Source organism: Camelus dromedarius, chromosome 33, assembly GCF_036321535.1.
Source record: "Camelus dromedarius isolate mCamDro1 chromosome 33, mCamDro1.pat, whole genome shotgun sequence".
Taxonomy (NCBI): domain Eukaryota; kingdom Metazoa; phylum Chordata; class Mammalia; order Artiodactyla; family Camelidae; genus Camelus; species Camelus dromedarius.
In genome coordinates, this window is record NC_087468.1 from 14,667,610 (window position 1) to 14,694,870 (window position 27,261).

The 27,261-nt window shown below is 51.2% G+C and overlaps 1 protein-coding gene across 2 annotated transcripts in view; it reads left to right on the forward strand.

Annotated features, from left to right (window-relative positions):
• REEP1 (receptor accessory protein 1) overlaps positions 1–27,261 on the forward strand; it is a 90,972-nt gene that overhangs the window by 62,411 nt on the left and 1,300 nt on the right. The window contains exons 6-8 of one of the 2 annotated variants that reach the window (XM_064481941.1): positions 15,003–15,180; positions 19,740–19,775; positions 25,752–25,903. In XM_064481941.1, coding sequence (XP_064338011.1) covers positions 15,003–15,180; positions 19,740–19,775; positions 25,752–25,903 — 366 coding nt within the window. The remainder of the gene's footprint in view (positions 1–15,002; positions 15,181–19,739; positions 19,776–25,751; positions 25,904–27,261) is intronic. The other variant, XM_064481940.1, reaches the window with a different exon arrangement.

Here is a 27,261-nt window from a genome sequence, read left to right on the forward strand (position 1 = left end):
ATGTGTGTAGCAGCATCCTAGAGGCAGAGGAGGCTTGAAATAAACACTGGTCTGGCAAGATATTGTGATGTAAGCGATTACTTCCTTCTCGTTTCCACCCAGCCCTGTTCAAAGGGTCCTCTGTGATCCTTCCTTCCCGGCTTCTTCTCACGTCACATTCTCCTTGTCACTGTGTCGGTTTCTCATTATGTGCTCAGCCCTGAAAAATTAAATTGAGCATCGTTTACTCTCAGAGCAGAGTCAGCAGACTGCCGTTGTGTTTGCTGGTGACAGCCACTTCCCCCAAGTCCAAATGTGGAGTGGGGGTCTGCAGTGTGGGGGGTGGAGGAAAGGCAGTTATGCTAATGTTTGGGAAGACACAGTGGTTGGGGGGGGCGAGCTGTATCAGCAAGGAAGAGCTATGAGTTCTGGATGGTGGTGTGAGGGTTTTGGGCAAAGAGCGGGTAGAGCTGTGAAAGGGTTTGGAAGAGGACGGTTAATACAGATCTTGGTGCTCTGTGGGCTTCGAATGGATGGTGGGATGGGGGGTGCCGACAGCCAGCTGGGTCAGGGAACCGAGCTGGGTTTTCTGGGCCCTGAACCAGAGAAAGGCACGTTCAGAGCATTTCTGGGAGAGAGACTTAGCATACGGGGCTGAGTGTTCTACCAAAGTCGAGGAGTTCTGTAGACAAAGGCTGAGGGAGAGACTGGAGAACCAAAAGGGAGTAATTGCTACTTCAGAGAGGGCCAGCGCCTTCTGTAGCGCAGAACCACAGTGAAGGGTCCCGCTGGTACCCGGAGGGCCCCTGCCCATCTTACTACGATAGTTTCCGACAAGGCATTGGATCCCAGTGAGAGTCGTTGGAGGGGAAGTTCCACTTTGGTGTCCGAAGGAGATGTGTCAGGATTTACAAAGAGCAGTGAATTCCAAGATCCTTCTGTTTGAGATACAGTCGTTTTATGCTTTTGTGTTTAAGCTGAAAGAAAAGAGAACTCAGAATTTGCTGAATTATGAGTTCGTCAGGCCAGCTTGGCCACACGAAGCTGCAGAAGCCTTCTCTCAGGCGCCTCTCTCCACCCCCATCGTCTCTGCTTCTGCTGCTGAAGGAGGACGGTTACTGCTCTTTTCTCAGCTCAGTCATAGAGCATCAGTGTGGGGTGCTCACAGGGTGGCTCGGTGCGGGTCACCTGGCCACACAGCAGCCGCATGTGTAAAGTTTATTCTGATGGCAATTCCGTAGGGCCATCCTTTTCCAGATCTGCCTCCAGCCAGAGCCTCCAGAGTCTTAATGCCATCCTGGCCAGTCACCGCCAGCCCTTCAGACCCCCAGGGAAGCCCGTGGGCCCGGGCCTCCCTCCAGGCCCCTTATAACAACTAACCTGAAGGAAGCTCCACACAGTCTGAAGCTTGCCTCCAAAAGTAACTGCTCATTAGCTCTTCCTAGTGGGACTCAAGTCAGGAGGGACGCCTGCTTCCTGCTAAGTTTGGTTTCAGATGAGAAAAATGTTCTGCCTTGTAGGGCCTTCGCTTTTCCTCTCTAAATATCTTTTGAGAGAAAATACTCCTCTCCCCAAAATAATGCCCTCTATTTTTTAAACAGATGTGTGCTTTAAAAAAGGAGAAGTAAAATTCAATCTGGCTGGGGGGTGGGGATAGGGGGGAGATCAGTGGTTTCCATGGCAACAATAGATCACTCCAGGCAGTGGTCAAAGGACGATGACTCACCAGTGAGTTCAAATCTGGCTTGAGTGTCCAAACCACCTGGGAAGGTTGGTTTTTCATTTTTAAATAGATTCTCAGATGTACTGAATCAGAATCTCAGGCAGTGGGGCCCTCGAATCTCTGTTTTTAACAAGTTCCCCAGATGATTTTTAAGCAGCCGGGGTAAGGGTCCGGGTCACAGCCTGAGGCCCCATCCAGAACCACAAACCACAGGTGATTAGGGTTAAAACAGCTAACTTCTTTAACATGCCTGGCATGCAAATTTAGCTCCTGAGAAGCTTTAACCTTGAGAATGAGAAAGCTGAGCCCAGAACGACATTGCTGATTACCCCAGGGGAACAAAGTAATTTTGTGAAAACAAGATACCCTGCAGAGGGTGACCATATACTATAATGCATAAAGCGGGGCACATGTGAGAGTGAGAGGGCACTATGATTATCATGCTGGGACAGCAGGTGTCAACTAGGTCTGTTCCAAGCAAACTGGGATTTATGGTCCCCCTGCTCATGGCTCCGTTTTTCATCTCATCTATTCTGCCTGTCTCCTCCCAGGAAACACTCTCAACTTACAAATCAGTTCTCACTCTAAATGTCTACTGCATTTAGCCAAACGGATGCAGGAGAGAGTGCATGGAGGTAACTGGAAGATTCTCTCTGAGGTCAGGCAGATTGCAAGGAGGCTGGGAGCAGGTGACTGGATGAGGGGGTCACTCCTTCCTCATCTGCTCTCCTGTCCTTTGATGACTCCTCAGGAGGAACCTGCAGAGCTTAACGGGAAGAATGCAAGAACTTTTGCCTACACTTGTAGTTAATTTGTTTGTTTTTCTTATAACTTTGAGCCCTGAGCCCTTTTGTTGCAGGACAGTGGGCCGCGAGAGGATGGTCCTGTCCCAGGTCTTGAGGGAGTCCATGGGATGGGCCGCCAAGTGAGGGTCCTTGGCTTCGTGCAGGAAAGAATTCAGGAGCCAGCAAAGTGGAAGCAAGTTTATTTAGAGAGATAAGACATTCCTTGGACAGAAAGGGAGAGCAGCCCTGGGGTGGGGGGATGGTTAGCTTTTATGGGCTGGGTAATTTCATATGCTAACAAGTGGGAGGATTATTTCAACTGTTTAGGGGCAGGGGTGGGGATTTCCAGGAATTGGGCCACAGCCTATTTTTTGGTCTTTTATGGTCAGCCTTGGAACTGTGGGCGTGACATTTAGCGTGCAAGTGTATTACAGTGAGGCTCAGGGTCTACTGGGAGTCGAATCTCCCGCCATCTGGGGCCTGCTTGGTTCTGACCACTTTGTATCGTACCCTCAACGGCTGTGTCGTCGTTTTGAAGGTTATGCCCCGGCCCCTCTTCTCTCCCATCTCACTTTCTCTTAAAAAAAGAAAAAAAAAAAGTATTTGCAGGGTTTTGCATCATCATGAAGTAAGAAGAAACTTTGTAAACCATAGCATTGTACAAATATAAGTTGTTGTTAATGTCCATGTTTTATCTTAGAACTGGAAAAGCTAAAACAAAAAGTTGCACTTCGGGAATTTCTCCCCAGCCCACCCCTCAGTGTCCCCCAGGGTCCAATTCCTGTCCCTGGGAAGGGTTGATGCATCTTTTCGTTCAGTGAGAGCTGCTCTGCGTCCATCCTGGGGGACACACTTCTCTAGCAGCTTCTTTCCGAGTGTCCCTAGTCTCTTGGCTGCTCCAAGCCTGGATATTGGCTGTTTCCTAGCCACTTATTCCACTGAGAGGGAAAACTGAGCCCCACATCTTTTCAAGACTAGAATTGGAAAACTCTCTCTTTTTAAAAATAATGCTCTAGACATTCATTAGTTAATAAGCAAAACACATTCTCACATGAAGAGGAATCATAGTGAGAAAAACCAATTGATTAAAAGTTTTGAAACTGTGAGGTGTCCGGGCCACCTTATTCCTCTTGAACTTGAACCGTGTCCTTGGTCTCTTCCCCCTGCCCAGTCCTCAGGCCTGGTAAACCTGTCTGGCTTTTTACTTGTCTCATAACTTGAAAAATAATGTGGTTTCACTTTGCCTGGACATCCTGTCCCTAGAACAGTGCCAGGGGTGCCAGGAATGCTATTAAAGTCCCCTGTTTAAGACGGCGGCTCTGACAAAGCTGGCATTCTGTGGATCAGGGATGCTTCTTTACCCAGATTGCACATGGGTTTCTTTTCCTCCTTAGAATCTAGTATTTCCCATTAGATTGTGAGCTTCTGGCGATGAGTGGCTCTGGATTCTTTTCTTTTGTTTCTTGCTAAGGAAAAAAAAGCAAAACCAAACACTGCCAACTTATTTCGTGTTGTGCACTCATTAAACCCTGTTAATTGATCTGAAGAATAAACCTATTTAATGCCTCCAATCCTCCTCTGTCTAAAAATGGGAGCCACTTGCATGTGGCTATTTAAACTTAAACGAATTGAAATAAAGTAAGTTTTAAAATTCTGTTCCTCAGCCTTACTCAATTTCAAGTCTATGGCTGGCACAGGGATAGGATATTTCCACCATCGCAGAAAGTTCTCTTGGGCAGCACTGCCCCAAGCCCTCTGCTAAGGCTCCTGGGTTCTCCTCTGCCTTCTTCCTGCCTTCTCGTCTGCAGTGCTCTGCTTTGGCAAGGACCCCTCCTGTCCTCACCCAGCACTTTGGGACCTCTGTGCATGAGGTTCACTGGGAAGACAGGGAGATAGGGACTCAGCCTACAGCATCACCCATGGTGGAGCTTTCGTTTCTCCATCCTCTCTGGTCCAGCCCACTTTCACACCATGACCTCCACTCGGCTGACTTGTCAGCCAAAACTTAGGCACTTTGTCTGCAATTACGGTCCGTGGCCTCCAGGATATAGCTAAGCCTTGGCTTTAGTCTTAGCATCCAAACAGCTAGGCACACTCACAGAGAGGTAAAGTATAGTGTTTCCCACTCGTTTTTAAACAATGCCCACTCAATTTTGTTTTAAAAATAAACTCTACAAAACAGTTCAGCATAGTTTCTACAAAAACTCCTCTCCCTTTGATCCTTATCTTTTACCCATCACTGCTTTATCTAAACCTCTTGCTTGAATAAAATACTGCTTTCAAACTACATGGAACGTGATTCTTGGAACCAGAAGCTCATTTGGGAAAGTTCACAAGCTTAGTGACCTGGGGCTTTTGACCAGACTGGAGTCATTTGCCTTTGCTTTCTCTCTAGCAAAAAAACAAAACAAAACAAAACAAAACACCCCTCAAAACCCCCAAACAAACAAAAACAAAAAAAACTACCTGTTTATGATTAATCAGCGAGCAGGCATTGATTTTCCTTTCATGAAACCTCCCTGTATCCTCTCATGCTTAGAAGGTATTTCCAAGGAAGAAGAAAAGACTGCTCTCCTTCCAGGTCCCCGTGTCTCCCTTCTCTGGCTTCACACCCCCATGTCTGCTGAATCCAAGTGGCTGAGGACTCCCGGAAGCCTCGTGCCTGTCCCTTCACCCCTCAGAGGGACATTTCCCAGCCTCTCTGCTAGCTTACATCAGGTCGGCCCTCTTCCTTCTGTTTTAGCCGAGGACTGTGTGACATAAAATTAATATTTAGAATTCACCGTGGCAACCCATTTGAAACACCAGGATGATCTAAATTGTTATGGACATCCCGCTGGAGAAGTTTGGAAGTCTTCCCCGGGCTCTGTTCTCCCAGACAGTCAGCTGACGTGGGGGTTTATTTCCACGACAAGCTTAAGCAGAACCAGGCCAGCCTTGACCACCGTGTTCTGGCCACACTCGCCTTTGTCACTCAGCGCCCTGTCCTTGTCCCAGTGTTTCTATTTGGAACGTCTTTAAAAGAAAAAACTTGAGAAGACTAATTTTGGGGAGAGGAGGTACAGCTCAGTGTCTAGAGTACATGCTTAGCATGCAGGAGGTCCTGGGTTCAATCCCTAGTGCCTCCATTAAAAAAAACAAAATTGAGAAGACGACCTGGAGCATCGCCTGGCCTCACCCCACTCTGTGGGGGGTGAGGGGGATTAGAATGAACAAGAGACTCGGCCTCACAAGTCAGCTGAAGAGGAAGGGCTGGACCTCAGGCGGACTCGCTGGTCAGATGTTCCCGCCCAGTCTCTGTTCCGAGCCAGCCTGTGGAGGTTATGTGGAGCGGGATGCACCAGGGGTCCCGCGGAAAGAGGAGCCTGCCCGCCTGCCTGACCTCTGAGAGGAGCCCGGCTGAACCTCGGAGTCTGCGAAAGCGTTTTCAGGATCTCCGGGAGCAGGAAGAGCCGTTTCTTGGCTGTGGTCCCCTGGTCCCTGGCTTCACTTTTGCTCCCTCCTCTCCTCCCCTCATGCCTCAGTGTTGGGTGGGATTCTCCAGGGCCCCGCCTTGCTCTCCTGTCCCTCCCAGGGCCATCTCATGCCGGCCCTCCCCTTCACCTGTCACCCGATGCTCCTGGTTCCCAGGTGGGCTTCCCTGCCCAGCTCTCAAGGCCAGTGCTTCTGGCTCTGGTTTCTCCGAACATCTCAGTTCGTCTGAGTGGTGGACTTCTTGCACTCAGGGGCTGGGACAGCTGCTGCCTGTGGAGTCCCTCCTGCTGACCCCAGCCCCCACCACCTGGGTGCGGGCCTGACCTGGACGACCAGGCTCCGATCCGGTCTGCAAAGGCTGTTCTCATCTGTGCACAGTCCTTCCTCTGCGCAGCCCTGTCTCACCTCCCAGATCCCGCTCCTCACCTCCTCAGCAGCTCAGATCCGGCGGGGGGTTCCAAACCAGCCGTCCCTCACTAGTTAGTGTTCCTTTCTGCCTCCCATTTAGGGCACTTCCCAGGAGGGAGGCTGGGAAATAGGTCTTTATTCCAGACGTCCATGTGCCCGGCTGCAACCAGTGGAAGGAAGGCAGAGCAGAGATCAGGGGCCAGTTCTCAGTGTGTGGCACACGGCGTATCCAGAACATTCTCATGACTCTAAAAATTCCTGCTTTCTTCACTTTGCTCACTACTCAGAAACCTCCAATGGAGCGCTCATCAAAGTCCACGTTTAGGCAGCCGAAGTGTGGTTTTTTAGACTTACCTCCCGCTCCTTGTGGCACCAGAGCCTCTTCTCAGACTGGTTGCGTCTCAGTTTCCTAGATGCGCCCCGGGGTTTCCACTCTCACACCTTGGCCATGCTCTCAGTCCCCTTGCTGGCCCAGCACCCTCCCCCTTTCTGATGATGATGCAGCCGTTGCCTTGCTCAAGGTGGAGCTCTCAGAGGGGCCTCCCCCGGGGGTTCCAGCCAACAGCCCTCTCTCTGTCCCCTGAACTTGTCATGTGTTTTTGTCATCTGTCATTTGCTGTCTTGTGCGCATTAGTGTCTCAATGCCCCAGCCAGACTGTGAGGTCCTGGGGAGCAGGAGCCGTGTTGTGTTTCATATTCATCTTTGTTCCCCTGGCTGGACTCCACTTGGAGCTTCGTGAACTCTCCATCAGCGTCGGCTGCGAATGAATGAATGAAGTGAGTGGGTCAGTGAGTGAGTGTAGGAGGCCAGGGCAGCATGGCGCCCTAGAACCCATCCTGTAGGCTTGGTGCCCATGGCTTTTTTTTCTTTTCCCCTTCATCAGGTGGCTCGACTTTTTCCTTTTGTCTCCTCTTTGGACCTCAGAGAAGGGCAGGTAACCCCGTTGAGAGGTGTGACTAACTCCAAACTGATCCAGCCGGGGAGAGAGGCCAGCAGCCACCTCTGCCCACCAGCACATGGTCTGGATCGGAGCCAGGTGTCTCTCCTGCCAACACCTGTGTGTGTTTACGTGTGTGTTAATCCCGGAGCCGGGGGCCCATGTCAGCCTCCTCCCAGAGCTTCTGTGTTCATTTGGTAGCATCTAACGTGTGATTAATTTATTTGGGTTTGTTTGTTTGTTTGTTTGTTTGTTTGTTTCATGCCTGGAGAATGAATTGAATTTGATGATCGATGCTGTTGTGGGAGAAATGCTCTCTCTCTTTTGTTTGTTAATCCAATTTTATGTCACAAACGAGGCCCCTGTCTTCGTCCAGCATGTTGAGAGGGAGCCTGCTTGGCCTTGACGTGGGTGGAGCATGTGTAGCTGTAGAGGTTAACTCTGTTGGCGAGGCGGGTGCCCCGTGGGAATTTAGAAGGAAGTACTAACTTTTTGAATCACCGGTGGGAAATGTGGTTGTGCTGGTGGCTTTGTTACCAGCTGCCTGACTCACTAAAACCATCTGACTTGCTTCTCATTCTCACCCAAAGCAGGCATTAGATACCGTGTGCAGTGAGGTGGGCCAAACTTTGGGCTCTGCTGGATCCTCCTCTGGTCACTTGTGTCTCTGTGACTTGTGTCCCTTCCCCTCTGTGTCCCTTTGGAAAATAGGACCTCATCAAGGGCTTACAACCAAACTTAGTGACTGTGTAGAATCAGGGCTCTGTGGGCCCTAATGGCAGGTGCTCTGTTAGTGGTAAACTGTTTCACTTAGAATATCAGGTTGTTGAAGGTCTGGGTGTTCCCAGGAATGCACCCCCTCCCTTGACTGAAGAAAGCATCAAAATATAGAGAATTTGGTATGTGTTAGCTACGTGGCTTACTTATCCATTACAAATTTGGGGAAGGATTAGGAATTAAAGATCTCAGATGAATAGAAAATTCAGTGACATGGTTTACCTCTTAAGGTCCAGCTTTCTAAGAGGAAAAAGAAAAGATTAAAATAACCAGGAATAGATGACCCTCCCTTGCCCCCAAGATACTGCTGTGGGATTTCTGGGGTTCTATGAGGACAGCCGAGAGAGAACCCCGGGGCCACGTGGTACTGACTTGCCCAGAAGGCAGCAAGGTGAGTCTGTTCAGCACATACACAGGCAGCCACAAGCAAACTGGGTACCATGCTTATAGCATCCTGGGGGGTTAAAGAGGTCAAGAGTAGAACAGAATACTTTTTTTTTAATTTCAAAATTTCAACAGTTATTTATTTGTTTGCATCTTTTAACTCATACATGGGATTCATCAGTTTTTACAAGTTAACATTCTCATTGACATGGACGAGTTCACATTAACATAATTACATTATACATTTACATTATACATTGTATAATGTATGAAGGGAATACATGGGAAATTCAGATAGAACAAGAGCTCAACTAAGCTGTTAAGAGACATGCAGAATAACTAATACACTGAACATAAACAAAATATTATTCTCAGAATAACAGCATTCCTAAAGAAAACAAAGCATAAGATAGAATAAAGGGTTTTTTTTTACAATACGTATAATTAAATAATTTATTAAAATTAATTAACACGTTTCATTTACAAAATATTAACATAGCAATCATTAAGTTTGCTAAGCACTTCAAATAGAAAAATGTTAAAATGGCAAAACTTATACTAAGCAACTTTGACATCAAGGGATCTAAATCTTGCTTACTAGTTCAGGCTGAGCATTCACTCTCCGAAGTACTTTTTCTGGCATGTGAAAAACAGGACCAACCGAAGACAAGTAGGAGATTTCGTTTTCACGGAAGGCTGAGCATGTCTCCCTTTCCAGTCCCACGAGGCTGGGCTGTGGAGAGGTTCTTCCAGGGGTGAGGTGCTGAGGACAGTGCTGACATGTGGTGTGACAGCCCCAGGGGCAGGTGCTCAGATTTGCCTGAAGTAGGCTGACCTTGGTTCATGAAAGGGCCCCAGAATTCTTAGCCTTTCCTGTGGCTCTTATTCTAAACTCAGTGTTGGCTGGGGAGGAAATTGATACAAGACTTAGAACACACACGCATGCACGCTAGAGTTTGTTCATCTTTCATCAGGGGTACCTTGGGAGGCCCAACATTAATTCTAGAGATTTTCAAATCATTCTAGAAACTCCTATCTCGGAATTGCAATCAGAACCCGATGATGAGCCATGGAAGAGGGCCACAGAGTCTTGAACTCAGAATTTTCTGATTAGAAGGGAATCTGGTTCAATGCTTTAACTTCCCAGTGAGACTGGAAGGCTGAGCAAGACCAAGTCGACCTGATCAGTGTCCCCCATAGCAGAGGTGAATACTTGGCTGGAGAGTGAATACATGGCAGCTTCTGGAGACACTGCTTCTCTGTTCTCGTTTGTTTGTTTTATTTAAATAGTTCCAGGTGGCTTTTTCGGTCCATGTGGCATTTGTCTGCAAGCCCTAAATTCACAAAATGGGATCCTCAGGGTGATCTTGGAAGAGTGCGGTGGGTTTTTCTAAAAATGAGATTGTAATGATTTCTTTAAGGTCATACCTGTTCATTGTGCACAATTTTAAAAGTACAAAAGAGGGCACACAATGAAGAGTGCGTCTCACTCCTGCCCCTGCCCTCCACTTTGCACAGTTGTTTTAAAAGAAACCCTGTAACCTTTCAGCGGGCACTTTCACAAATGCATTCATTTGGCTATTGATACGGTGTAACTGGACCCCCGTCTCCTTAGCAGACAAAACTGTGACGATCTCAGCTGGGGTGGAATGAAGAAGCAGCTCTGAGTGTTGACAGATACTCAGAAATATAATTCTCTTTCCACCTGGTCCCCATCTTCACCCACCCGAGTCCTCCAAGGCCAGGTCAATGCCGCCTCCTCCGGGATGCCATGCCTCCCAGATGTGTGCCCTCTGTCCTTTGCACCCTACAGCCCTCTGGCATCTCTCATACACTCCTTGTGGACAGAGCTCAGGCCCCCATTTAATAGGCTACTCCTTCAAGTCTGGGACCCTGGTGATGCATCAGGGCGGAGCAGGTGGGTAGGGATTTCCTGTTGCACCCTTTACTCAGGGGATTGCTCGGTAAATGGCTACATGTTCATGCATTCAACTCCTTGACCCCTAACGTATCTGGTAGAGTAGCAGATGCCAAGGCTTCGTGAATAAATAGAACAAACAGTCTGGGGAGGAAGACAAACCAACAATGCATATGACAGGAAGCTGAGACAGAGAAAGCTTCTCCGAGAAGTGCAGCCATATTTCAGTAAATCTAAAATGCTGTGGTTTCTAAGACACGTCGTTTTCTCACGTACCACTAAGGAAGAAAATGCTGCCAATTAAATTAAGACATAACGTTTTTCCCTTAGAATTTTTACTTCTACTTATTAAAAAGACTCTTTGAACTTACGTAGATGTGGTTATTTTTCTGTGCATCACTTTTGTACATGCATTAAAGGGAACATAGGCACAATAAATTGAAGTGTTTCTAAACGTCACTTCAGCATCTGATCCTTCTGAGTCACTTTTCAACTCAGTTCATCAGTATTCGTGTGCGATCACACCATCTCCCTCACCGTGCCTTCCAGGGCGGTGGTGATGCAGACTGTTGTCTGGCATTTTTATCTGTGCTGCTGATACCCGTCCTGCTGGTTCTGATCTTGTCACTTTCTTCCTTTTGCCGGTGCAATGTGTCTTAGACAACCTGGGCTCATGTTTCTTCAAGTGGGTCTTAAACGGCTTGTTAACAGTGAACAGTCAGGAGTCTCCGTTCTCCAATCTTGCCTTCAGGAATAACAACCAAGGGTATTCACTGTAGGCAGTGACAACAAGGATAAGACAAGATCACTTGTTAGACCCACGCCAATTTCAGAGATGAAAAAAATCTATGTCTTGTAACTGATGAAAATCATTTACAAGAAGTCTAGGAGTAGGGGGGTAAGGTATATAGTTCAGTGGTAGCGTGCTTAGCATGCATGAGATCCTGACTTCAATCCCTCCACTAAAAATAAATAAATTAATGAATTAAATAAATTACCCTCCCCCCAAAAAAAGTCTAGGAGTGGATGGGCACTGTCAGTATTCCAGTGACTCGGTGCTATCAAGTCTCTGAGCAGCTGTCTCCCTGAGTCTCCTTGTCACAAGATGGCAGTTTCCACACTCAAAGGAGACAGCAGGCAGCAGGGTCACATCTTCTTTTGCCTTCTGCATATCAGAGAGAGGGAACATCTTTTCTGAAAATCCCTTGGCAGGCTTCCCTTTACCTCCCAGTGGCTAGAACTGCATCCCATGGCCGTTCATAGCTATGAGGGACTGTGGGAGATCTGTGTTTTCTCACCATTTCGACAGTGGGTTTGGGAATGGCTTTTGGATGGTCAGATTAACAGTTTATCCCCCTGTGGTCAAATACATTTGGGTTATGCTGAGTTAAACAACCCAAAACACTAAGGCTTCTCAAAGCTTTTAATACAGTAATGTGGCTCATTGAGTTATGGAATAAGCTTTTAAGCTTTCCCAAACTTAGTATCCAAATTTATTCTCCCAAAATAAGGAACCCAGTTTTGCAGAATACCAGACAACAACTCTTGGTTGTTCCCAGAGTAACAAAACGAGCTCTCAGAGCAGAGCTGAAGTGGCAGGTGGAACAAGGCTTGTGGGAAGTGAATGGGGATGAGGTGTTTTTTTGGGGGGACTTAAAAAAAGAATTCCTTATTTTATTTATTTTTAATTGAAGTATTGTCAGTTGCAACATGTCAATTTCTCATGTGCTGCCATAAAAAGAAATAAAAGGATGTCATTTGCAGCAACATGGATGGACCTGGAGATGAAGTTTGAGTGGAGACTGAGTGGGGCTGAGAGGTTTACAAATGAGAGCGCCGTATTGATTTGAACCATCTCACGCTGTTTTGATGGGTACGGGCTGATTTATTTTCAAGAGCCTGTACCCCTGCTGCCGTGATTTCTTCTGAGATAGGACTAGATTGATACTGAGCGATTATTATCCCCTTCCCTTCCTGACCTCTGCCACTTCCAGTCTTCATGATGCTAGTGATGCTGGAGCTGGGCTGGCTGGCTTCCGAGGGTGGAACTGAGTGCTCTGCTGCGCAGGATGTGCGTGTGTGCGGCACCTGCTTCTTTCTCCCAGATACGCTGCTGAGGCTTTGTAAGAGCCGGCAGACACAGTGGTGGAGTTAGCCCCTGACCATTTACCTGGGCTGGGATCATGAAGCCCCTCCTGGCTTCTTTGGCCAGAAATGATCTTTCTATTTTTTTTTTTTTCAATTTCAGCAGCGACTTGTGTGTCTCAGCCACAGTACCTCATCATCTTACTTGACATTTGTGGGACATGTACACACACTGGGCTTTGTAACGGGTATCTTGCAGCAGCCTCTCATCTCCTCCCCCCACCATCCTGCCACGTGGGTGCAGTTCTGCAGATGCGAGCAGTGAGGTGCAGAGAGGTTGAGGTCACCCAGCTGTTAGTGATGGGACTGGGATTTGAATCCAGGTCTGACTCTACATCTCCATTTCCTTCCGGAATGGCAATTCTGGGTGGTTATTTGTCCATTTGTCTTTTTACATTTTGTCAGACGTCGAGCTGTGTTTTCAGTATTTTCCTAATACACCCAGCACAGGGTCTTGTCCATGGAAGGTCCTTGCTAAATCATTGTCAAACAGATAAATGAATAAACAGGAGGATGAATGCAAGAGCGAATCTGTGAGTGATTTTCCTGAATGTTAACCTAGTGTTGATTACTTCATTATAATTATCAGAATATTTCCTCCCTCTTCTCAGAATCAGTGTTTGTTCCTTGGTCATCTCATTTCGTCTAAGTTCTAGATGTCATCTTAAGTGTTTCTGAGTGCAATAATCATGGATCATTGGCTGATGGATTTGGAGGGGATTATATTGGGCAGCTGGTCCTGCCCTCATCTTTTTGGCAAAGAGCACCCAGCTGTTATGTCTAGAAGGTGAAGCCTCAAACCCCTTGCCAACCCTCGTTCCAGAGCAGTATCTGAGGCAACCAGCATAATTTCTGCCTTTTTCACATAATGCTCTTCAAACACCCCTTTGCCTGGATTTAGAATTCTAATTGCATATATATATATATATTTTGATGATTATTTAAACAATTTTCTTTTTGTTGTTGTTAGCTTCCTTGAGATATGTTTTTCTTTTATACTTTGGGTGGGTTGAGAACTTATCTTTTTCCTATTTTCATGGGCCTTTGTTTCATTCTGATGTTTCTTCTAAACCTGTGTGCAAGCTCCTTTGTTTTCCCCTCTCCCGTCTAATGAACTCATCCTGCACTTGCTGAATCTTTTGCTAAAGTTATTTCAGTGAATTGCTGTGCTTTGTTAGCCCATGTTCATTACTTTTTTTTTTTTAATAAAATGAAAAACATCTCCAAACCCTTCTGCCCTCTGTGAAAGCCTCTTGCTAAGCTGTCATGGCCCTTGTTTGTTTCGTCAGTCCCACCGCCAGCCCGGAGCTCTTGCCAGCTGCCCTCGCTGATGTGCTGATTTGCTGGTTCTGTTCTATCTGTTGTGCCTGTTGTCCCTAAGTCCTCTGCCCCTCTAGGACACCTGTTTCCTTCATTATCCCAAAAAGACACCTGCATCCCCATGCTTGCTTCCTGGGTACCTATGTCTGCACACTCTCAACTGTGAAGATGCCCGGGTTTTATCCTTTTGCCTGGTGTTTAATTGCCTTTCGCCTCTTGCTCCAAATCCCGCCCCAGTTCTCAACAACCCAGTCTCCTACCAGCCCCTGCCCCCTCGGGTTCCCTTCTCCCCCAAACACGTCTCCCTGTCCAGCCCCCGAGGCACACCTAGAGCAACGCCGTCATCCCTGAGCCTCCGTGATGGTCCTTCTCACTCTCCGACGCAGATTCTGTCATCTAGACAGCGGGGAGCTTGCCTTTCATTAGTATGATGGATTGATCTTGCTTTCCTAAACAAAAGAACAGTTTCCCCTTGAGATGAATTCGTGGCGCTCTCTGAATATGAAATGGTTACAGTCAGCAGGGTGTTTTGTTTTTTTTTTTAATATCGTTTTTCCCCTTCCTGATTCATTACCTTTGGGGTATGTTATGACGCTCCAGTGAGACAGTGGAAGAAAACGTGGCTCGTGAACAGTAACGTGAACAGATAAAAGAAATTGCTGTTGTCACCCATTTAAAAAATAGTGTCTGCATTTTATTTCCTTTGAAAAGAGTAAGGACTGAGCACAGAGATGGTTAAATTCTGATATTCTGACTAGACTCTTGTGTCCTGGGAACAGAGAAACATGTCACTGTGCAAGGATTTTGATTTGTGTGAAAGCCGGAGAAGCAGCAGACCAGCCCTGGAGAGCGGGAGCTGCAGGCAGCAGTCATTCCTTGGCCCTGGGCCTGGCCGAGGCTCTAGTTTATCATGGAGAGGAAGGAGCCAGGAGCCAGAGGAACAATTACTGAGCCCACGGGAGGCTCTAGAATGTTCCAAGCCTTGACCCCTTCAGCGCTGCCAGCAAGCACACCGGGCAGCTGCCCCCCGTAGAGCCCTTCCACGTCTTGATCTCCACCTTGCTGGCTGTCAGAGTTCCCTCTGCCCCCACAACTGCCCCCGGTCTGTGGGCCAGGCCTCTGACATGTGCGTCCCCCTGTGTTGTGTCCAGGGACAGGGTGCCTTATCGGAGAGACTCCGGAGCTTCAGCATGCAGGACCTCACCACCATCAGAGGAGACGGCACCCCTGCTCCCCCGGGCCCCCCACCCCCAGGGCCCGGGCGGGCCAGCGGCAAACACGGCCAGCCTAAGATGTCCAGGAGTGCTTCTGAGAGCGCTGGCAGCTCAGGTAGGTGTCACTTCCCTTCCCCTCTTTTCCATCTTGTAGGCTTTGCTTTCATTGAGAGAGGCCCAGGCCACCCTATGGCCCTTGCCCCAAGGACTTGCCACCAACAGCCATCCAGACCATGCCAGGCCGGCCAAGGGGCAGAGCACCACTCAGGCCAGGACAGGAAGCTGGCCTGGGGGACTTGGATCAGGGGCAGGGTTCAGTCACCTGCACCGAAGGGTCCTGCCTCCTCCATCTGAATGTCTGCGGGGGTCGGGAGTGGCTGGGTAGTGATACATGGCCCAAGCCTAGAGGTGACAGTCACAGCTGGACCTGGGCCAAGGCAACTTTATCTGTTTTCTTCCTCTCTGAGCCCACATTCGCTGGAGGGATTATCTGTTTTGAGCACCTGAGTGTCTCCTCCCACCCAGGACTTATGGCTCCCGTGGCCCCTTTTCCCTGCATGGTATTTCCTGTCCTCTCTCTCACTCTGCCATCTCCTCCATCCCTGAGCCCCCCCATGCACCATGCACACCCTCAGCCACCACGTGCCAGGGGCCACGTGAGCTCTGAGTCTAATTCCGGTGGTGGCCAGGGCTTCATGGAAACCACACCTCTGCCTCCATGTCTGCCTCTGGGAGAGGGCTACCTGAGCTGGGACAGACCTGGGATCTTATTAAACATGCGGGTTCCTGGGCCTGCCCCGAGGTGACTCTGTAGGTGAGACTCAGATGTGTGATGCCGTCAAAGTGCAGCCACCTTGGGGACCCACTGACGCCTGATCCTTCGGCGGGTTTCAGCATTTTGGCAGGTAGGGGCGTGGATTAGGGGGGTAGGGAGCTGGCCCAGGGCTCGTGGTTTCCCAGACCGTTCCTTGGGGAGATTACAGAGACCTTGGCTCTCAGGATGGGAAAGGGGCTGTAGGGGACGGTTCTGGACCACCACCTCCACCCCTCACCTGTGGTGGGAAATTGAGCCTAAGGATGGGAATTAGGCCGCTGTTGGAATCTCTGGCTGTGATGTGTAGCAGGTGGCTAACCTGCCCTTAAATATATAAATAGGGACGTCCGAGCCACATAGACCTTGACTGTGTGCTGTGAGGTGCAGCCTGCAGGGGGCACCTCCGTCCTGAGCCCTGGGTCCTTCCAGACCCCACCTGATTTTGAGGGTCTGAGACATGGATGGAATAGAAGGAGCCCTGGCTGCCCTGGGGATGGCAATGCATGCTCCCTGCCAGGGAAAGGAGAATGGCTCAGAGCCAGGCCCAGTGTCCGCCAGCTTCCTCCCCTCTCCAGAATGCCCCCCTGACTCCTGGCCCCAGGATTGCAGACTGTGGCTTTTCTGTTGGGAAGGAGATATTTTAACCCTGGCAGGGCTGGGAGGTGGAGGCTGGGCCACGGGCTGAGGTCCACCTCAGGTAGGGGTTATCTCCTGAGGGACCCCCACCCTGTGCTGGGGGAACTGAGGAGGGAATCCCAAAAGGCCAGGAGGAAGGGACCTTGAGGCTCACTCAGTCTAACCCCCTGGCTTTACCAATGAAGAGACGAAGGCCCAGGGAAGAAAGCTGTCACCAGGGTCACCCGATGGTGGCATTCTCCGGTGGCCTCCTGACTCCTGGGCCAGCGCCTTCTGTTCACTCACCCACTGACCATCAGGTTTTCTGGAACATCTACAGCTCTGACCTACTGGGCACTGTCCCAGAAACAGGGATGTGAAATGGAATTAGATCTCACCTCCACCCTTGGTCGGCTTAGTGGCTACTTAGTCTCGAATGAAAGCTGTCCTTGGAAGGAAAAAGGGCCCCCGTTCTGCCAGACTCAGTGGGCCGAGCTAGAACCCATGGGGTAGAGCTCCAAGAGGGTAGTGGCTTACTAGCTGTGTGACCTGGGCAAGCTGGTCGTCCTCTCTGCGCCTCAGATTGCTTATCTGAACACAAGGAATGGCAAGTCCCATTTGTAGGGTTGTCGTGAGGATTCAAACGAAATAACCCACGTGAAGGCGTGTAGGGTCCTGCCTGGCACTCTGTGTGGTAGCTCCTACTGTTGGTGTCTCACTCACCTACGGAAGTGCTTTATGATTCGAACGTGTCCAGGAGCGAAATGGGCTGCCTTGTGAGGTACTAAGGTCCCTGACATTGGAAGGGCCCCTACCAAAGTTGAATAGTCAGGTACTGAGCTCTAGCAAGGGGTTCCTGCCTTGGCTGGGAAGTGGGCCTAGGTGCTCCTACAGTCCCTTTCCCTCTGAGAGTCTATGTTGTCATTATAGAGGTGAACCAAGTAGAGGAAGTGGGCTCTGAGAGGTCATGCTCTGTGCCAAGGCCACACATGACCGGGATCCAGGCTTCCTGCCTAGACCTCCCCTTGGCGGATTATTCATGGCAGCTTCAGAAGAGATAGAGAGGTCCAGTGGGATCTAAAAGGTGAGGAATATTACTCAGCCATAAAAAAGCATGAAATTTTGCCATGTGTGACAACATGGAGGGACCTGGACTCATTATGCTCAGTGAAATGAGTCAGACAGAGAAAGGCAATACTGTATGTTTTCACTTAAATGTGGAATCTAAAAAATAAGACAAATGAACAGATGTAACAAAGCAGAAACAGACTCATAGACACAGAGAATGGATCAGTGGTTGCCAGAGGGGAGGGGGATGGGGTGAGGGGCAAAATGGGTGAAGAGTATTGAGAGCTACAAACTACTAGATGTAAAATGGATAAGTCACAAGGATGTAACACACAGGAGTACAGCCAGGGTTATTTACAATGACCTTATATGGAGTATGGTCTGTACGGATATTGAATTACTATGCTGTACACCTGAAACTAATATAATATTGCAAGTCAAGTATACTTTGATTCAAAAAAAAAAAAGACAATGGGAGGCATTCCCTGGGCTTTGACCATCTTCCCAGACGAGCACTGGACAGAAACGGATTCGGGCTGGTTTGTTTTGGACCTGGCCCCGCCACCCGCCCTTCTCTGCGCCCGCCCTGGGAGGCAGCGGCAGCTCGCTGGCGGCCGTCCTGCAGGCCGGGCGGGGGCAGCTCATGGAGAGCCAGAACTGCGATGTGACCCGCTCTCCCCACTGCCCGCCCTCGGCTGTGGCACCTGTGATTTCAGGGGGTGGGGAAGGCAGGTGCTGACCCAGCCGGGAGGGTGGGGAGAACTGGCCCTCCCCTCCGGCTGTTCTGGGCCTAAAATAAAAGTCATCTCAGAACGAAAGACAGGTGAAAGATGGCCCAGGGCCTGGGCATGGGGCAGAAGCACTCAGATCAGAGGCTCAAGGGCTGTCTTACCCTGGAGGCGGAGGGTCGGGTTGCCAGGGAGGAGCTTTGCCAAAGGAGGCCCAGCTCGCGTGCCCTCCCCGACCCCAGCGTGGGCCTTGGACAGCAGGCTTGGTCTGTAGGGGAAAGGCCCCCGAGTCTGAGCTTCCACCGCGACTGGGTGACACTGGGCCTGTGCAGAGACAGCAGATGCCATGCAGCGAGGCAGACGTCCCTGAAGCAGCCACCACACTTGTTCCCACTGGGGCTGGATTCAGCCTCAGAACCTTCCTCAGAACGACGCCTCGGGCGGTGCCACCAGAGGATTTGACCTTGGCACAGGAAACGAGCCCAGGCCACCTCCGCTTTTCCCTCTGAAGAAAAGGCACAGTAATCCCCATTCAGCTTGCGTCTCAGGGCTGTGAGGAGAGCAGTCAAGGTCGTCTGCCAGCCCTGGGCATGTGGCAGGTGTTGAGGGCAGGCTGGGAGAGGACAGGTGAGAGGCTGTGGCTGCCCACCCTGGGGTCGTATGCAGCCAGTTGGAAGCAAGTTTCAGTGAACATATCGGTTGAGTTTGAAAGCATGATGCCTGGTTACAGACATGCACAAAACCGAATAGGATATCATGTAGCAACTTATGTAAAATAAAAATCTATGCCCATTGTGTAAAATAACACAGTACAATTTGCAAGAAGACATCACCCTCCCTGCAGAATGGACTGGGAGGTATGTTGTCAGACACCTGGCATTGAACCCCAGGAAGGGTACAAAGGGAGTTGAAAGAATGATCCTTGCCTTCCATGAACTCGGAGACAGTCAGCATGTATTTAGAGAGTGCCTACTGTATACCAAGGCCCAGATGTGCACTGAGACCAATGGAGTGTGTGAGGCAGCCTCCAATTGGGCCTTTGACCAAATGGCAAGACATTAAGCACTTTGGGGGTTCAGAAGTCAGTCTGAGAAGGTTTCCTGCAGGTCATTCTGACCTGGGAGACAGAGAGAGAGGTGGGGCATCTGGGCAGGCGCAGTTGGGGTTGTTCCCCGGGGGACACTTTGACTTCGTCCCCTGCCTTCCCTCGGGCTGCGGGACACAAAGACTGACCTCTCGGGCCAGGCAAGGGCATTTTCTAGCACCTGAGAGGAAGCTGAATCTGGAATGATCCCTTCCCCACCTTGGTGTCTCTACAGAGACCCACATTCCTGGGACCCCTAAATTGAACACACTGGGATCCCCACACCTCCCTGGGGCCTCCCTGTTTGCCTGGGGCTGGTTCCTGTCCAGTGGGGGATGTCACTGACGGTGCCCCCGTCCCCACAGTGTGTACCTGCTGCTCCACCTGCAGGACCCGGAAAGGTGAGTAAACAGCCAGCTTGTCTGCAGTGCGCTGGACTCGCCTTGGGAGAGGCTCTAGCCAGGAGCTGGTGCCCGGCCTTGGGGCTCCCTTTCAGCTGCAGGGTCTAGGGCTGGAGTCAGGAGGTTATCGCCTTAAAACAGCGGACATGTATTATCGTACAGTTACCACAGGCTGGAAATTTAGGAGTGGCTTAACCAGGTGGTTCTGGCTTAGGGGCTTTCAGGGATTGTGGTCAGGATGTCGGCCAGGGCTGCGGTCACCTGAAGGCTTGACTGCAGATGGCTCTCTTGGGGCTGTTGGCTGGTGGCCTCAGGTCCTCTCCAAAGGAGCCTGCTGGAGCATCCTTACGACACAGCAGCTGGCTTCACCCAGAATGAGTGTTGCGGCGGAGGCGGGGGGGCAGGCGGGAAGCCGCAGCACCTTTTGGGACCTTTGAAGTCACACACCCTGCCCCTTCTGCCTTATTCTCTCTGCTGGAAGTGAGAGGCTTTAAGTCCAGCCCACACGCAAGGGGGAAAGGAATTAATTTCCACTTCCTGAAGGGGAGGGGAATCTCTTTGAAGTATCAAAGAATGGATGGAGATAGTTTAAAACCACCACAAGGTCATAGTTCCTTGTGCTCTGGGTGATGAGGGCACAGGCACTTGCCCAGGCCCTCTGAAGTGATGGAGCCGCGTGGTTCCAGGGGTTTCGGTCCTTGTGCAGCCAAGGGAGCCCGGGTCCTGCTTTGCCACTTACCGGCTGCGTGGCCGTGTGTGTCACCTAACCACTCTGAGCCTTGGTTTCCTCATCTTGAAAAAGAGCAAAGAGTCCCTGCTTCCCCACCTCCCTGCGCTGTTGTGAAAATGGCTGTGAAAGGGCGCTAATGACTGTTACTGTTACAGCCAAGAGACCCCAGGGAAGGGATGGACCTCGGCTCTCCCAGGCCTGGGCGGGGACCCGGGCGGCCACCCGCCCTAGGTGTGGGTGGTGGCTTGGCCCTGTTGTTCTCTCCTGCCCTGCTCCTGCTCTTTCCAAGACCTTAGCTAGACAAGTGAGGGACTAGAAGTGGCCCTGGGCTAACCCAGGCCCCTTTCTCCCTCCCCTGTGAAGGAGCTGCCTTTGGCTCAGAAGGCGAGAGGGGCTGCTCTGGCCCGCAGCTGCTGGCTGGTGTGAGGGGAGGGGAGGCACGCCTGGTGCCCACTGTTGCCTGTGCCACCAGCCCCGGTGCCACTGAGACACGGCTCGTGCCTCCCGCGTCTGTGGAGAGCAGGAGGACATGAAGCTGCGATTTAAGAAGTGTCCCGTTTTCTCTTTATTTCTTCAGTTTTAAGACCTTCAATGCTAAGGTTTTTACAGGTCTGTAGAAGACCTGGGATGGGGGGGTTGGAGGCCATATGCTTCATGTGAACTCCCGGTCCAGGGAGTCCCGGGCAGGGGGCCGGGAGACCAGCATCCTGCTGAAACCGGCACGCGAACACGTGCTCAATAAAGGAAGCAGCACAGGGGCTGCGCGCAGCTGTTTCCAGCACTGGGGCCAGGACTGGGGCCTGGTGGTGCACCAGTTCAGGGGAAGCAACCGCACGGTCCCAGCGGCCTCGGGCAATTATGGTTATTTCCATCTATTCACCCCTGAGCCATTCTGAAAACCTCTCCTTCTGGGACCTTGTTGCCTGGGGGCCCAGGGAGAGGAGAGCTGTCTTCTCTTCTGTTCTTTCCTGGTGGGCCTGCCCTGCGCTGCTCTCTGGGAAGCCCCCACCTCCCGCGACCCCTGGTGGTTCCGTGGCCGGGGCCTTTCCTGTGCCCTTCCACAGAGTCACAGCCGACGTGGGAGCTCAGTCGAGTTTGGTCTTTCCCGGGAGCTGCGGGGATGGGGGTTTTGGGGGATGGGGCAGCAGGCAGGGCTCGGTGGAGGCCTCCGGCGGGGGTGGCCCTGCTGTGAGTCGCTGTCTGGGAGCCCCTGCCCCAGCCCTGCCTTTCTCAGCCCTCTTGTCACCCAGGGCCCTGGAGTTCTCCCACCACCTCGCTGAGGTCTGCTTTCCAGGGGGAACCAGCGGATGACTTGTCTACCCCATTTCCCTCCATGACAGTGGGAAAGCCCACTGGCTCTCCAGGCCTCAGTCTCCTCTGTAAAGTGGGGGCTGAGGTCGATGCTCCCTGGGCCCTTCCCTCTCTGAGCGGCTCTGCGAGAGTGAAGGGGGCTGGGTGTGAATTGTCAGCAGGTGGTGTCGGGGAAGGTCTGTCTCACACCCGGGGCTGGAGCAGTGATGCTGGGAGAGGATTTCAGGGGGTCACAGGCTTTGATCAGAGGGGCCCATCTGGCCCCCTGAAATGGTTTTCATCTGTGTATCTCAGGTCCTGGGGGGGAGAACATTCTGCTCCAGCCCTGCCCCGTCAGTCGTTCCCTGCACATCTGTCTCTTTTTCTGTTTCTGATATTAGCTCTCCCGCCCCTACCGCCTGCTCCCCTCTTTTCTCTCTACCTACCTTGACATTATACAGAACTGAGCCCTGAGTTCTGTTACTGCTTGGAGTGAGTCACAGAGGTGGAGTTTTTCCCTTTTTTTTTTTTTTAATCAAGTGTATGAGACATCATTTCAAAAAGCAGAGTCATTCCCTTTTTGTCCTATTTAAAGAGAGAGAGAATTGTGTCTTTCTTGAGTGTGGCCCCCGGGGCAGTTTGTCTCCTCGGCAGCAGGAGCCGGGAGAGGTTTGGAGCTGGGAAGCGAGTGAGTTGTGTGTCTGTGTGCGTGTGTGTGCGCGTGCGCACTCGCACTCACACGTATGTTTCATCCCCTCAAGTTTCCTCCCTAACAGAATATTCTTTTCTTTCCTCCTCGGTGGCCGTCGGGGACGTGGATGTAAGTGTTCCAGACAGGCATGCTCTCCTTCAGACCCACTTGCTGACTGTGATTACGGGCCCCCACTAATGTGTGCCGTGTGGGGGTGTTTGCTAACCTGGTACATTCTGCTGCACTTTCGTTGTGGGGAGGCCTAGTGCTCCTACAGACGGATCAGCTCGGCCTTTAAGGGCTCCCTGCCCTCCCTACAGAGAGAAGAGGGCAGCTGCTTCCCAGCCTGCACGTTTGCTAATACAGACTACTAGCCAAGGCCACATACTCCCTCCCCTGCTGTGGAAAATAAGAGTGACCCCTGGCCTTTCTAGAGGCTGACCAGCCTCAGGCACCAGGGTCAGCTCTGCAGGCTCACGGCCTTGGCTGTTGTCCCCTGAGGTTTGCAGGTGGCTGTGGCCGTGACCTTGCGTGAGAGATGCTCCTATCATACAAGCTGTGTCCAGGAGCCATCTGAGTATTAAGATGGGGACAGCAACACCCTTTCAGGTGAACACAGTGGGTCATGAATTCTGTTTAGATCTGCTGGGAGAGGGGTGTTGAGGTCCACCACTGAATATTCGGTCCAGCCACTCTCTTGGTAGGACCGTGTTCTGTAGGGTTTATTTCTTCATGTACACTCCTCTCTGTTCCAAAAAAAAGATTCAAATCTACTTGTGGAAATGTAGATGTTACAGCAAACCAAAGTAAGAAAAATGAAGCTTGGAAAGGGAACAGGTAAGATGGAGTCAGAGTGAGAAGAGAAACTTCAGGGCATGCCATCAAGTCAGAAGCTGTCACAAGGCTGGGTTTCCTCGAAGCCAGTGCAGAGGGAAATGCAGAAGAGAGATTCAGTGTGACAACAGGGCAGCCAACCCGAGGCTTAGGTCAGCTTGTGCGCAATACTTGCACGGGTCCCGCGAGTCAGGCAGAATATTACAAACAACATTCTTGGCAAAAACCCTCAGTGAACATGGTGACCAGGAGGATTATTCTGCTTCATTTTTTTTTTAGTCTCTCTGTGGCTTTCATGGGAAGCCACTTCTGCTCCCCCCAGCTGCCCACACTAGCTTTCTTTGCTCCCCACCTCTGCTGAATTGAATGCTTGTTTTGTATTCCCGACTGGATATCTGGGTCCCCCTTGATCCATCACTCCCAGTGGGCCAGTGGGTTACTTCTTTTCTACCCTTTGGTCCATGCTCAAGGATGCAGTGGAGGACAGACTCAGAGCCATTTTGGTTTCAGTCCTGAGACAGTGGTGGTGGTGGTGATTATTATCGTGATGTGTAAGTTCGTTGCTCAGTACCCGTGAGTGCAGACCAGTTCAGCAGGCTGAAGTGTTGGACGCCTGAGGATTTCTTGGTGACTCTGGGCTGCCTTCTGAACCCAGAGTAATCAGTACAGTAAATCTGGGCCAAGAATTAGAGGGAGCCGCGTGCGCAGAGGCACATTGAAACCAGCGGGCTCTCAGGAGGCACGGAGTCCTGCTGGCGCGGAGCCGGCCAGGCTACTTATGCAGTTTCTGCCCTAGCCAGCGGGCTCTTGGTCCTGGGCAGGCCTGGCTCGTTTTCCTCCTGTCAGGTGCCCAGAAGGAGTTTCCTCGTGATGGGTATCGAGTTCTGATCTGGGACAGGAGCTGCGCTCGGAGGTGTCAGTTCTCCGCCGCGGCTGGTGGACCAGTGGCCGCTGGCTGCGCATGCGCAGCCGGGCTCAGCGGGGCCGATGAGGCGCAGCCGGAGTCCTCCGAGCTCAGGATGCTTTCCGAGGCGGTGAGACTGACAAGAGAGCCGGGGCGCGCAGCGCAGGCCTCGTGGTACACATTCCAAGTCCTGCTGGGTGACCAAAGGAGTAGGGAGGCCGGGGAGGGCCAGAGTATTCCGGGAGGGCTCCCTGGAGTTGCCAGTGTTCATGTTCGGCAGTCCTAAGGTTGCAGCAGGCTGGGGCTGGGGAAGGGACCGGAGGGAACCTACACCCGGAGTAAACCGGCTGGGGAATGCACAGGAGCGAAAAACGCAAAGGAAAGTTAATGATCTCAGGCTTGGCCCTTACTCGGACGCTGCCTCCCAGCTCTGAAATTCGTGGTTGAGACAGCCGTGCTCTCGTGCTGCCCCCTGCTGGCTGTCGGGGAGCATGGCAGCAGTGACCGGACAGCGGCTCAAGATCAGGGTTCCGTTTAGTTTTACTTAACACCACACCTAGTGCTGTTATCCGCCCTTTGATGGAGAGAACACATTTGGTGGCTGAACGTGTGTTTAGGAGTAGTAGCAGGGTGTCCCAGAAGGAGCTCTGGTTTCTCTCTGCAGGCCTTGGGGTGGTTGGCCCAGGTGATCTGAGGGCCCCCTGGCTCTGCCTTCTGTGATTCTGGGTTAGAAACAATATAGGAAGCCTAGAAGGATGTGTCTCTGGGTGTCAGAGAAGCTGGGTGTGGTATCTCTGCTAAGATAGGACTACGTGGCCAGATGACAGGAAATATGCTCAGCACTGAACATTGAAAAAATACTGCGCATTCAGTGAGTGAATGAATTCTGGAGCTTTCCCTGCGGATTAGTCACGGCAGATCAAAACAGGAATGTTGCTACTCAGTTGTCCTTCCACTAGGCTCCTTTTGCTTCTCTAGGACTTGGCCTTTGAAATGAAAAATCTACATAGCTTTGATTAAGGTTCTCTCTGAAGGTTTCCTGGCATTTACATCCTGTCTGTTAGAGAATGCTTGGAGCTGAAGGTGGAAGTGTAATTAAGGCACTGTCAACACTGCTTGGATGTATCATATAGAAAACTGTGCTCTTCCCCTCCAGATGTCACTGCCGCCATCCTTTCTAGGAGACTCTTTTCCCAAGCATTCTTCTGGTGTGGCCTCACTGCTCCAAGCTGCAGGGTTTGACACGTCTCAGTTAAGGCCACCTCCCTTGTTAACGTCTCAGCAGATTCTGAAGTCTGTACTTGTTCCTGTGCATAGTGCCTGACCAGTCTCACCTCTGCACCCTCGTGATCCCGGACCCCCTGCAGTATCCCCAGGTGCTACTGGGGCCTTGGCTCTCCTAACCGGCCTGACTTGCCGTGCTGTGTGCCTAACCTTGACCTTGCCTGCCCTCCTTTGCTCCTTTCTACACTGATCCCTCCTCGCTGTACTTTGTCTCCTCTGTGTAGATTGTAAATGGACATTAAGTGGTTGAGGGAGATGTGAATGAGGGTGGTGTGAAGGCATGGGAGCCCCACCAGGTCCAAAATCCACTGGCGTTTTCTGACGAGGAGGAGGAAGACTTGCTGGATTTCATGTACAAGTATAAGGCACCTCGAAAGACGGAGTTCCCCCTGGAGGTACACGGTGTCAGGGGCTGCGGGTTGGAGCGTGTGTTTGCACAAAGGGCTTCACCCTGGAGATCTGGGGCTCCTGGGGGCGGCATCTCCTGGGACACCCAACATCTCCTGAGTGCCTGGGGTGGGGAGATCTTCAAATGGGCAGGCCAAGCCACTAGGTAGCATCTGGCTGCTTGCCAAGGGATGAAAAAGACTCTGTGCTTTTATTTAGAAATAGGAGAGGTGAGATAGCACCTAGGGATTTAAACAAACAAAACCATAAAAGCCCAACTACTAGCCTAAGGTGATGTGTGAGTGAAAAGCATCCCAAGTGAGTGTTTTGGGGGAAGAAAAGCTCAGAATGTGTTATATGACAAATTTTTATAAATAAGCTTGTTCATCTCTGTGTCGTCAAGACCCAGCACAGTTCCTGGTACAAAGTAGATACCCATAAAATGTTATTGAGGGGCACAGCCTTCAAAATGACCAAAACAGTGCACCTGGTAAATGTACTGTTGCCAGTTGTGGATGTGGATGGAGTTTTGGCAGCAAGAGGGCCAAGCCAAGAGCCTCAGGACCTGGCTCTGTGTAGGGTCACCAGCTGGGGCTCGAGTGCTGGGCGGGCAGAATTGGGGAACCCCAGAGTCGGCTTCTCCTTCCCCACCTGCTGAACACGGCGGCCCGAGAGTCCATCTGAGGCAAGTTGAGAGTCCCCCATCCAGAGAGCAGAGACCTTTGTGAGACTCAGGTGAGGCAGTGCCTGGAACGGTTCCCCGCCTCCAACTCAGGGGCCCGCCGGCCCTGTTCGCACGAGGACCGCAGTCCTTACCGCCGCGGTGTGCACGCGGCCATCAGGCTTCTTCCCCGGGTGGGGCACGCAGGGGTCAGTTTTGAAGTTAGAGGTTTTGGTAAAAGATATTCTGGGTTTGGACTCTGCCCAAGGAGTCCTTCACAGCCTGGGCAGCGCCATGATGGGGAGAGCGGCTCATCCCAGAGGCAGGGAAGTTGCCAGAACCATTCCAGATCCTGAGGGTTTGTGCCTTTTTGGTTCTGTGCTTTTTAAAGCTGCACAGGGTGTTTTACTGTTACCGTTGAACTGCTGAGGCCGATTACTACACAGACGCTTCAGCGATTCTTCTCGTACTCTGTCCAGAGGTGGCTGGTACCCATTTCCTAGCCTAAAGTTGTAGTGTGAGGACTCAGGATGTGGAAGGCCAGAGCCTTCGGTTCCTGCCTCTTCCTCTCCCGCCTCCCTTCCATGTGCCCGCGGGGCATGTGCTACTGGCTGGGAAATGGTGGTGACATGGACCTGCCCTCCGGAAGTCAGTGTGGCAGGGCAGACAGTGAGCAGAGAGGCACACTCCACCATGAGTGCAAAG